Source organism: Pantherophis guttatus, chromosome 2, assembly GCF_059756535.1.
Source record: "Pantherophis guttatus breed Tessera chromosome 2, ASM5975653v1, whole genome shotgun sequence".
NCBI classification, from domain to species: Eukaryota; Metazoa; Chordata; class Lepidosauria; order Squamata; family Colubridae; genus Pantherophis; species Pantherophis guttatus.
In genome coordinates, this window is record NC_142064.1 from 104,470,811 (window position 1) to 104,483,855 (window position 13,045).

The following is a 13,045-nucleotide window of genomic DNA, read 5'->3' on the forward strand; positions in this document are numbered from 1 at the left end:
TTGAGGTAGGCCCTCGCTAACGTAGAGGGCCAGGCCTGCGAGAGGGGGGAATCTCGCAGCGCAAAGAGCTCGGCCGGTGAATACATCCCAAATCAGCCAGGGAAAATGAATAAGGCCGGGGATTCAAAGGTGATAGTCTAAGCAACAAGGTCCTAGAGGGAGAGTCCGCCATTTCGGACTCTCTCATATTAAGGAAAAATACTGCTGTCAGCAGCCTAATCACATATGCAAGGTTAAAGGAACTAAGATAGTGTCCCCAAGGGTTGCAGTTTGAGTTGATCGCAAAGAGTGGGCTTCTGCATTTTTACTTGGCATCTGTAACTGGAAAACCAATAACTTTCTCCTTTGATGCTAAATGTCAGCAGCCTGATTTGCTCCTGGTTCTCAGGAGCCCTTTTGTAGAAGACTGATTTTTCCCAAACTGTTCTCAAAGTGCCTAGTAAATTAGAATATTATGTTTACTTTTTACTCTATTTCTCCTCTTGAAAACTCTAGAAATCAAGCTATTTTTCTAGTCCATTATGAGAAACATTTTCCAAAATATTTTCTTGAAATTCTTGGTCTCCTATCAAGGAAATTATACTTAGGTTCCATTTGGAAAATTAATATTATGAAACAATTTCCATGTCATTAGCACCGGGATGCACCAAAATTGCTAATTCCGTTTGTCATTATCTGTCTATCTAGAGAATCTGTGATTTGCACAGCTGGTGCAAATTGGCAAGTCAATGTGCAATGTACAGACATACTGATTCTGTACATACAAACTCATACCTGTACTTTTCATGATCAGTTTCCTGATCACTATGTGTCTTGTGATTGTAGAAGAATATCCTCATTTTGAGAGGATGCAGGTTCGGCTGCAAGCATTGTATTTCATTCCCAATCTCTTCATGTGACACATTATTTCCCCTAAACTCTTATTCTCTGTAACTGAAGACCAGCTGTTAATAGAGGGATAATGCTATCTCATCCCTGAAGTTTCCACCCACTGGCAATTAAGATTGCTTCAGCTCTTCTGAACTAATTAACTTGCACTCTATGAATGTGTATGCTTGTTATACTAAACATACACTCAGAACCTCTGCCCATGGCAATCTTATTATAAATATCATATACCGTACAATATATATACTATGCTGGTAATTTAAAACATATGATGAACAGTTGCAGGAACTGGGCATGGCTAATCTAGTGAAGAGAAGAACCGGGGAGACATGATAGCAGTGGTCCAATATTTGAAGGGCTGCCACAGAGAGGAAGGGGTCAAGCTATTTTCCAAAGCACTTGAAGGCCAGACAAGGAATAATGGATGGAAACTGAACAAGGAATTATTCAACCTGGAAATAAGGAGAAATTTTCTGACAGTGAGAGCAATCAACCAATGGAACAGCTTGCCTTCAGAAGTTGTGGGAGCTTCATCACTGGAAGCTTTCAAGAAGAGACTGGACTGCCATCTGTCAAAAATGGTGTAGAGTCTCCTGTTTGGGCAGGATGGGGGTGGGGTTGGACTAAATGGACTACAAGGGGTTTAACTAGTTAGACTACAAGGTCCCTTTAATCTCTGTTTAATCTGTTAAATTCCACACCCTTACTATTTTACTGGTTTGCTACCTCCAGATCTGATTTAATGTGATTCAGGATGGGAAATAATTTACTTACCAAATATCAAGCCCCCTACAGAGGTTCATAACAAAGATAGCAAAATTCTCACATAAATTGTTAGAAGGCAGATTTATTGCCAAAAAAAGAAAAAAGAATTTTAAGTTACAGAATCTTGGAGAGTGGAGATAGATAGATAGATAGATAGATAGATAGATAGATAGATAGATAGATAGATAGATAGATAGATAGATAGATAGTCGGTCTTCATTACTGGTGACCACATTAAAGCAAGGACTCAACTCTCTTTTACCTTTGATCCTCTTTCTAACAGAATCTTAGTTAATTGGGGAGGATGTTAATCATTTGTTTCTACCACACAAATATGTTCTTGTTGTGCTGTATTTTGGAAATGTCAGTTTTCATTCACAGGCTAAAAGAATTCCATCATCCCAAAGTGGTAAGCCTAGATACCTGGTTTCTGAAGTTGCCTATTTGCTTAACTGCCTTTTTATTTGTTTATAAAATAAGTTTATATAGCTGCCCAACTCATACACAGTGACTTTTCATTCTAACCCTTGTTCCTGTTGATGTCCGTCTGATATCTAAGTCTTCCACCATTTGCTCCTTCTGTTGTTTACAGTACAAATGTCATTATTAGCCTCCATTATATTTTGAATATTTTCAAAGAAATTCACTTGTTGATCATTTAAGATCAAATACATAGCTTATACTGTAAGCATTTATAATAAGTAGCATTTATTAAACTGTTTTTTGTATAAAGTGGTTTTAAACTGTTATACTCAATGAGATCAAAATAAAGATGGTATCAGGGAAATGTTTAAGTAGATATATAGAAATGTGTATATTTTTTTAAAATTATTAATCAGGGAAAACTTTATAAAGTTATAAGATGATAGATGAGTCCATTGCTTCCAAACAAAATAAATAAAAATGATCAAAACCAAATGTTCAAACACATTTATAATATGAATTTATATTATAAATAATGGGGATGATTTAAGTTTATTAGAATATTACTGCTGCAACCAAGTCTGCAACCAATGGGCAGAATGAAATAATATAAAAACATTTATTAATGTTTTGTGTGTATTAATCATATGTAACTCATTATGTGGTAAAATATTTTAACAATCAAGATCTAATCTGTTTTATCAGCCTTCTGAAAAATGATTTGGGAAATGAACATCAAATACTTTTGCTTCAAAGTATTGAATAAATGAAATGTTTAAGGGAGTTCAAATATTAACCATCCCCACACCAACTTCTTTTACATTTATACCAAGCCATGCTTTTGCATCCTTGATTTGTGGGAACCAAATGTGGAACTTAATTGTTTTATGTAAATTATAAAGTTACATTGTGAAGTAAACCTTTATTTGTATGGCTACCATAAGAACTGGAAAGTTGGTAGCAACATAATTTGTCACTATTAGGAGATTCAGGATCAAGCTTTAACCCCAACTCATAACACAGCTTTAACCTTCTTTCCCTTATTGTTTTTTCTCCTATTTTTAGCACATTACTTCCTGGCCTATTCTTGCTTTCAGATTCATGGGTCATTACATTACCTGTATTAGCCCCTTTAGTAATAAACTTTAATATTATCTAATTTGAATGTAATTAGATTATTTTAGTGAAGTGAAATAGACTCCCAATATGAATAGAAGGGCTAGAAATTCATGAGTTCTGTTTGTCAACAGGGCAAGTACATCATGGTCAAGTTTCCTATCTTGTTCCTCCAATTCATCTAGACTCAGATCTTGAAAGACAATCATTTAAAGGTGAGTTGCTATTTAAATCATTCTACGCTGAAAAGAAACATTTGTTAATCAGAGTTTGTCTTCATATTGATCCCACAAAGTTCTTGAAAGAATTTGTTGTTGTTGAAAATGCTAATCTTTCTGGAATAAGATTTAGTCTCTATTTTATTGCAATGTTTTCATATATTTAATTCATGGTTGTTTTTCTAATACTAAAAAATACTAGAAAACAAAAAAGTACACCACCAATCTCAAAACAATTTAGAGTCATCAAAAATGATACCAAGACAAAAAGGACACTGGCTATCAAATTTAGGCTGTAATCTAGTGAATGAACAGAAGTGTGCATATTTTCAATTATTTTCCAATCTAAGAATTCAATTTTCTATGTTTGAATTCACTTTAAATTCAATTTGGCTTGGCTCTTTTTCTTCTGAGAAAGAATTTGAAATAGTAGTTGTTACAAATCAAATATGAATCAGTAGCATAAGGTGGCTACAAAAGGATCAAATACAATTTGAATTGGAATTAACAGAAGTATAGTTTCCAAATCGTGAAAAAATGTTGCATTTTCCTTCTAAGTACTCAGACAAAGTACTCAGTGAGAAAGATTCAGAGAAACTGAAACAGGTTCAAGAAGGGTCCTAAGTCCACTGATTTCCTATTTACTTTTGTATTTTGTATCTTATTTTATTTTATAACTCAATAAAAATGTTAAACTCGAAGAAGGGTCAGGAGAATAATCACGGATTGAAAATTAAATCTTCCATTGCTACTTGGAATGTTTAACACTGAAAATACAATTGAGGGACAGATATTGCTTAACGCATTGTAAGCCGCCCTGAGTCTCCAGAGAAGGCCTTTTTTCTGCTGACAAACTGCAACTCTGTGTTGCTCTCTGGGAGACTCAGATAGCTATTTCTGCCTATTAAGGCGTCATCAGTGAGGCCCAGAAAAGGCCCAGAAACTTGTGAATGAGATTTCACAGAACCAGGGCTGTAGAACAACTTAGTTTACGTAGGTAAAACCTGGCTAGAAAGAATATGCACATAAAAGCCTACGAAAAAGGAAAAAAGACACATTGTACCTTTACAGGGAGGATATCTGAGAAGTGGGTGTGGCTCACTGATGACGCCTTAATAGGCAGAAATAGCTATCTGAGTCTCCCAGAGAGCAACACAGAGTTGCAGTTTGTCAACAGAAAAAAGGCCCAGAAACTTAGGCTGATTAGAACAGGTTTAAAAGCATAAGATAATAACAAACAGAGGAAATAAAAGTTTTTCTGATTCAGTGTGTTTAAGCATGACTATGGCCGGGCTATACTACACTTTAACATACTGTTGTCTTTCAATTCTTAGACTGTATCTTTGGTAATTTAAAGATGAATCATCCAAACCTACAAATTAATGTTGTTGATCCTGTCATGTTGTTTAATATTGTGTGCTATTTTAATTATTATTTTGTTACCAAAGACATAAAAAAGTTGTGCCCTCTAAATGTTTTGTATTTCAATTTTTATTACTCTGGTAAATATGGCCAGTGACATGACATTCTGGGAGATATAGACCATCTGGAAGACTTCAGATTGCCTGCTCTGAGTATAAACTAATTTTATAGAGTGACATGTTAAAATGATATCCTTCTTTTCTTATTGCCAGTGGCTATTTAGCAATAAAGTCTTACGTCACTCAATCAGTTGATAAAAATATGGAAAAGGAAAACAAAGGGGGGGAAAATTGTTCTCCAGATAAAAAATATTTTGACATTTGTGGAAGGAAGGAAGGAAGGAAAGGTTAGGGTTGTTACTAACCCTAACCTTTACAGATAAAAATAACTTTAGATCAATATTAACTATGATTTCTACATTGTTAATGTTGATATTGGCATTTCAGTATTTTACAATTGTTTATTAATTCATATTTAACTTTTGATGTTAAACTTGAACAACTTTATGCTTATCGACAATTTAGAAATCATAGTTAATATTTATATAAAGTTATTTTTATCTGTAAAGGTTTGAGTTTTTTAAACATCAGAGTATTAATAATCTCCAGTCCACACTGAATAAATACCACTGAACCCAAATAATATATTGCTTATGCTTTATAATAGTACAATATGTAATATAAAGGATAAATCTAGTTTCCCATTCCATTCAGGAATACAATTTAAACATTCACAATATCCTGTGCTTAAAAGCATTCCAGCTATTAACCAGAGTAATTAATTCTGCTATTAAATGACTGTTATATTTTCCATAACAGAATCTGCCTTTCTATAACTGAAATGTCATTGTACAAAGGAATAGTTTTTTTCCAGTAAAACATAGTAAAGAAACTTCACAAATTTCCCTAAAAATCATGTTTGAAGAGCTCATACAATCTTCTATTTTCATGCTATAATCCAAATTAGAATACCCACAAAAAATAGCTTCCAGCCTCTGATTGATTACATTCCACTGTAGGAAACCCTTAACTTCTTTGATTTATTAATACCACTATCAAACAATTATAATTATTTTTAAACAAAACCTGTAAATGTTAACCATTATTCTAGGTCCTGTCCTTTCTTAATTTTCTCCTGTTTTGTACCCTTTAAGATATTTTGAAGTGTGTTCTAACATATTGTCTCAGTTTTAACTTTTCAAAATTAATATTGTTTAAGTCTTCCGTCATTCAACATGGGATCTAGTTTCAGATCTCCTGATTACACTCATTGCTTCCTCTGAAAATGCATAGTTTGTTGAACTCTTTCTTTAAGAAAAGTAGTCAATCACTTATACAGTTTCATGAGTTGAATATGCTTTACATAAAATTTTTGAACCAGCTATATATCTACTTACATGTAATTTGTTTCCTAGTCAGGGACAGTGTTAATCCAATGTGACTTGTTCTTAACAAATGCATACTGGGTTCTGTTAATCGCTTGGTTTCAATGTGCTTTGCTAGTCATCATGATCATCTATTGATGCCCAACTCTATTTTTCTGTGTCCCTGTTTCCCCAATTTTGAGGACAAGCAAAATATTTGCATTCCTCCCATCTGACATATCAGCTTTTGTTTAGGATTCATCAAAGGTACAGTAATAAAATTTCAGCCAAACCATCAGCAAGTTCCCACAATACCATATCAGCAATTCATCTGGCTCTAAATTTTAAAACTCATTCAGGGTTAGTTCAATTTGCTGATTCTGCTTTTGTTATTCCCGAGCTTCAATCATTCCTGTGTTCTGCTCTTCACAATTGCCTAGTGAAAGACATATTTTCTTGGTGAAGAATAGCAAATTAAACTGGGGTTTGAGTAGTTTTTTGTTAAGTAGTCCCATACTTTTTTTTCTTTCCCATTCATCTTCTTACCTCATGCTTCTTCTGTGCTGCCACACTCGCCTTCACTTCAGCTCCCCATACCTACTCCCTCCTCCAGGGGAAAATACTTATGGCTCAGCATGTGTGGTATTGCCTGGGCATCATTGTGGGTGCTGGGATAGCTAAGCAGTCAAAGTCTTCTTGCAGGGTATCTGGGGCCAGTGGACCTTCAGGAAATTGGTAATGGCAGATGGGTCCCTGAGTCACAAGCATCACCAGCCAAGGCAGCAGGTGCCCCCACATCTCAATGAAGACTTAAAAGCTTACACCCATGCCTCTCCCTCCTTCCCTGGCTGCAAGTGCTGCCTCTGCTGCATTGCTGGGGATTTCTTTAGTTTACCTACAGTAGTTGGTGTTGGCATAGAAAAGACTGAACATTTACCAGAGGGAATAAGGAAAGGTACAAAACACAAAAGAGGGTGCAGGCTGGTACAGAGATTTTACATTTGACAAACCAACTGCTTTCTTCTCTGCATTGCCTACCTCGAACACTTATCCACTGGTCAGTCCCACGTGGATTAATAAGTAATGAGATTGGAGAAGGTTTCATTTTCATTTTCATTTCACATCTACACCTGTTCGATTGGATAGTGTCACATGTCATTCTCCTTCTGATTGGTTAAAGTATTCTTCATGCCTACCTCGTGACTTTTGCCTGCTTTGCAGAAAGAAGGTTGGGCCAAGAATGGGTAGATTCTGCCAATGTTGGGATTTCCTCCACCCCTTATTAAAGCCTGCAGGTCCATTTTCCAAGAGTATTTGCAATAGCAGCTGCAGAGTGTACACTGCACCTGTTGGAAAGCCATGCCCTTCCCCTTCCTCCATTTTTTCCTCCACCCACAAAGCACCTTCCACTCAAGAAACTGCAACCAGTTCTCTGCACCCTTACCATGTGCATCCAAGTGCTGTCCCCTCACTCAGTGCCTGAATCTCAGGCCACCAGCAGGAGGAAAAAATACAAAGGTTACCTGCAGGTAATGGGGGGCAGTGGAGTTGCTGGGGGAAACAGAGTTAAGTTGCAGAATGCAGGGCACCCAAAAAGGCAGATATTGGGGGAGGAGGTGGATATTGGGGAGTTGAATTGCCCTTGAAGTTGTAAGTGAAATCATGTGACCATAGAGGCATTGCAAAAGCTGTAACTTCAGGCACAGGTTGCAAATCTCTTTGTTCAGCACCATCATAACTTGAAACAGATGCTAAACGAGTAGTTGTAAGTTGAGGACTACCTACATAAACATATGTCTTTACCTGAGAACCTTCTATAAGATAGCTGTTGTGATAAGTTTTACTATGTTTCAGTGAAATAAATGTTTGCCAGTGCAGCCATCTCAAACCCACAATCCATCCTCTAGAGAAGTTAGAACATACAGTAGCCCCAGAGACCAAGAGCCTCTTCTTTCAAAAATATATCTAAAGAAAATAATTCAATGGAAGTATCTTTTAGCCTTTTTTCAGTTCTCCTATGTAGGCTCTTCTCCTTTCATTTTTGTGTACGATATCATGATTCACATATAACAGAGGCAGAGATAGCATTTCAATGGTACAACCCTGTTTTTACCATTTTGACAAAGCATTGGATCATGCACACCCTTCTAGGAGAATGGATAAGAACAAGAAGGGATAACTAAATATAAATAAAGTTAATAAATAACTGTCAACCATTTGATACATTTTGATTGTTCCCTCATCATTTTAATTTGCTGTCTTGGCATACAGCACCCTTTAAAACCCAGTTGATCTAGTTTGCATACCTTTGTTTCTATTCCTAATAACAGTGAGTTACCATAACTTTTCATTTTGCATAGTACAGCTACATTCCCTCTGCTCTTTGACAACCCACATTCCTGTTCAATAGCTCTTTTTCCATGTTTCTCTCATCATCTGTTTTTGGTTGTCATTCTTGTCCATTGGGCATGCTTCTTTTTTATTGGTATCTTCTTCTTCTTGTGCCATATCCGTCATCAGACACTGGCAATCATGTTGGCAATCCTATTTTTTTTCAACAGCCGCATGAAAAAGTGCTGCTGAGTTTTGTCCAAACCAGTCCCTAAGGTTTTGAAGCCATGACCTGACTGGACCTCATTTGCCTTCAATATTTCCCTGGAGGATTAAGTGAAGTATGCCATATTTTTCCGGGTGTCGCATCGCATGTCCAAAATATTCTAACTTTTGCTTTTTTATGGTTTTGATGATCTCCCTTGACTTTCCCAGGCGGCTTATCACTTCCTTATTTCTGATTTTGTCAACCCAGTTTATATGTAACAGACGCCTGTTAATCCACATTTCAAATGCTTCTAGTCTCTTCAAGTGGCTTTCTGTCAGAGACCAACTCTCTGCTCCATAGAGCAGGATAGAAAAGATGTAACATCTGACGGTTCTGATATAGTACCCCCTTTCTTTGATCTAATACATTTTTTTCTTCCTTTATAAATGAATACAGTTTTGTCTTCTTTTATTTGCCTTTCCTTTATTGGTCTAATTTCCTTTATTCATCTAATACAGTTTTGTCTCCCTTCCTTCCTCAATTCTGAACTTTTGCCCAAGCATTATTTCTTTTTACATTTATTTTATGGAAGAACTCAACCATCTCTCAGGTGTTATAAGTCTTGACTGCAAAGTGCTGTCTATTTATCTTCACTTTTGTTTATTAAATCACTACTTTCAGGTTAACAAAGCAATGTTCCATTTGAGGAAAAGTTCATTAGCCACCTCCTGCTACTGAATTTTTACACCAGGACTCAGCCTTCCTTGCTGAGTTTTCTTGGAAAACTGGCTGCTTTATATTTCTTCTAGACTCCCTGCAGCAGCCCCAACTCATTTAGCAGGGAGCAGTCATTCAGATCTCTCAACAATGGGAATTAAGATACATTCTTTGTAATCAGTAGCTATTAAGGAGATTAGATTCTCCCCCTTGTCTTTTTTCCTGTTGAATACCATTGCTGATCATCTGTTTGCTCTTCTTCTTCATGCTCTTGCTAATTTCAATAAATATTGAAAACTTTGTTTCAAGATAAATTCATTCCTTTGGATTAAAGAAGAAAAAACAGGAAGTAGTCTAAAAATAATTTAGCTTCATCACATGTTTCAAGTATTAAACCATAGAATCACGGAGTTGGAAGGGACTGTGGAGGTCATCTAGACTAGTCTTCATACCATCCTGAGCAAATAGCAGTTCAATCTTTTCTTGAAAATTCCAAAGATGAAACATCACAATTTCAGGAGGCAGGCTGTGAGATTTTAAAAATAAGTAGTATGCAATGATAAAATAGTCCCATGTATTTTCCAGAATTACCCCAGATACTTTACTATAGATGTACAATTATCATCTAAATGTAACTGTATTCCTACAGAATGTCAAGTAGGTGTGCTTATCTTAGCATTTAGCCATTGTTGCAACTTTATTATTTTTTCTCTATTTGGTTAAATTGGATTTAATTTTTTTCTTGGTATTTTAATATCCTTAGAATTCCCTAAAGAATAGCAGCATTCATATATTCCCAACTCTAGCAGAACATTTCATGCATAGGAAGAGGAACAAAAAATATAAGATTTGCCACTAACTTGTTTTTGCTTTGAATTGATAGCATCAACATCTGGAGGAACAGGCCTGGGTGGGACTACCACAGGCACAACAAGCAGAGTTATTACAAGCAGCACTGTACACACAACCACTATATCAGCCTTGGGTAGAAGGAACAGAAGCACAACTACACTTTCTCCAGCTTTGGATAGTCTGAATGAAATGACAACACATCTGCCACCTGCCTCTTCCCAGCTGCCTGCAGTTGGTGCAGAGAGTTGTGAAACTGTGGAAGCTCGTGAAATCATGTGGTTCAAGACCCGACAAGGACAGATGGCTAAGCAGCCATGCCCAAAAGGCACTGTGGGTAAGCAGCCATGCCCCAAAGACAATTTCTTTGCTCTATTAAGACATTGAAGCAGGAGTTACTTAATATTAAACGAATAACAGGGTATCAAAGGTTTTGCTTGTTCTTCGCCTTCTTTCTGTCTTTTTGCAAAATGATCTGTGTGGAGGTTTCAAAAAAATAGCATCAAAAGGCTATAAATGTTTATTAAATCGTCTTTTTAACAATGGTTGGCCCACTTAGAGTCCTGGATTCTGGAATGATTGAAGAGAATTTCCTCTGCCTTGATCTGTTTTCTTGAAGAAATCCTAATTTCCACGTGAGCTCGTAAGGTGGAAATAAAAAGGAAACTTCCAAATGTCCTCTCTTATTTATTTATTAGATTTTTATCCTGCCTTTATTGCTTTATAAATAACTCAAGGCAGTGAACATATATAATACTCCTTCCTCCTATTTTCCCCACAGCGACAACCCTGTGATGTGATTTGGACTAAGAGAGAGTGACTGTTCCAAAGCCACCCAGCTGGCTTTTGATACAGATCCTAACAAGCAATGATAACTTTCTCATTGCAATGCCAGCCCAAGGTCCGTGAATCAAATTAAATCAATTTTTATTGCACTCCTTAAGCAGTACAAAGCAAATATAACAGTATGCCCAAAGATGTAAGAAAATGCAGATAAAAAGATTCACTCAGCAGTAGGCCTAAGGATAAAACTAAAGGATTAAAACGAAGAGAGTGAGTGTAAGACAATTTCAGCTAAAAGAACATTTAAAAATTAAAAGCCTCACTGAGTGATTTTGATTTTTTTTAAAAAGAAAGCACTTAATCCTTAATTTAGAGTTAGACCATGTTTAGCTGACCGTAAACCAGAGCTCCAGGTGTTTTTAGTTATTTTCTTATTTTAAATGCAGTCTGTAGAACTTGGCTATGGCAACTATCACAGAACCTTTCAAAAGTGTCTCATAGAGTGCAACATTTTCTGGTAATATTGATGGTGGAACATCCCGTCTCAAGATGCCTTTTTGGACCTGTGAAATAAGAATATCTATTCTCCAGTTTTTAATATATTCTTGTTGCCTACGTTTGAAAGATTGTTTCAGTTCAAGATACTGATGGATCAGGCTAATGAAAATGGATTTTCATGGCACAAAAGCTTCCCTTAGTATAGAAAATAGTTCTCTGAATTTTAAAAAAGTCATCCAAAACTAATAAAGAGGAATGTTATTTGCATATTCATTGCTGAGCTAGATTGAAAGTATTAGTGCTTAACAGAGTTGCTTGTTTGGTGAGATGGGCAGCTGGAAAAATTGGAAAAATTTAAAAAATGGAACAAATAAAGTCAATGATGCATGTTAAGGACATGTCTTTTCAGTGGTAATGTCCTTTTTGATTACCCTTTGAATAACATTTATGTTGGCAATGATTTAATTTGCCCTGGTATTATATCAGTTAGGTAATCTATTAATAAGAGGTTGTTTTATAATTTTGTTATACAGTATGACATTGTAGCATAACAAGGTTGTTCTGCATTTTATATATTACCATGATATTTTATAATATAGTGTGACCTAAATATATTGTTGAACATGTCAGTTCATTAACAAACTGTAGTATTAATATTAAATACCTCTTTTCCATTGGTTTGGTATTAAAAAATCAGAGACAGTACTTGCTTTTAAGATCCAAATCAGTAAATTGGAATTAAAACACAGCTGCTCCTGTTCTAACGTAACAGTGAGTGAAAGACTGGAGGATGGAAGACAAAATTATTTTGCTCAGCATTTCTCCCTATGTTCAGAATATATATATGATTCAAAATTAAGACGCTCGGCTCTACTTTAATAGAGTCAGTGATTATATTTTTTAAAATACTGTAATTAGTGAAGTTATTAACTAGCTATTTGAGGGTTTAATTTTTTTCCATGAAAAAATATTTTTGAATTCTCAACATTTTCATGTAAAGATTGGCATGCAGAATTATTTTCAGTTTGTTTTTCCCACAATTTCAATTATGGGAAATCATCCCTGTTTGGCTTCTGTCTTATTGTTACACATCAAGTGCCCCTATGTATAGTTTTTCTTAAGAGTATATCAGCTGTGAAGGTCTATGGTTTTATTTACAGTATCTAAAGGTTGGGGGGGGGCATTTTAAAAAGTTATCCTTGCCATAAAATAATGTGGATTGAAAGGATTCCTTCTGCCTTTCAATCACGAACAAGGGACTAAATTTTTAAAAAAGCTTCACTTTCATATAAATTTAAGTTAAATAAAAATTCATTTCACAGAATGCCTTCCATAAGATCATCCATCATATGAGGATGGAGGTTCATTCTCCAAGCTTGTGGGTTGGTTTCTGAAAGATAGGTAACATCTTCAGCGGAATTTAGGGAATGTCAGTGTCAGTATCCTTCTGCTTATAAGGCTTCA

At 35.7% G+C, this 13,045-nt stretch overlaps 1 protein-coding gene across 50 annotated transcripts in view; it reads left to right on the plus strand.

Annotated features, from left to right (window-relative positions):
• ADGRL3 (adhesion G protein-coupled receptor L3) overlaps positions 1-13,045 on the plus strand; it is a 624,693-nt gene that overhangs the window by 395,173 nt on the left and 216,475 nt on the right. For all 50 annotated transcript variants that reach the window (XR_015732755.1, XR_015732756.1, XR_015732757.1 and 47 more), the window contains 2 exons: positions 3,327-3,407; positions 10,335-10,637. Coding sequence is in view for 47 of the 50 variants with exons in the window: in XM_087888346.1 (XP_087744472.1) it covers positions 3,327-3,407; positions 10,335-10,637 (384 nt within the window). In the remaining 3 variants the exon portion in view is untranslated. The remainder of the gene's footprint in view (positions 1-3,326; positions 3,408-10,334; positions 10,638-13,045) is intronic.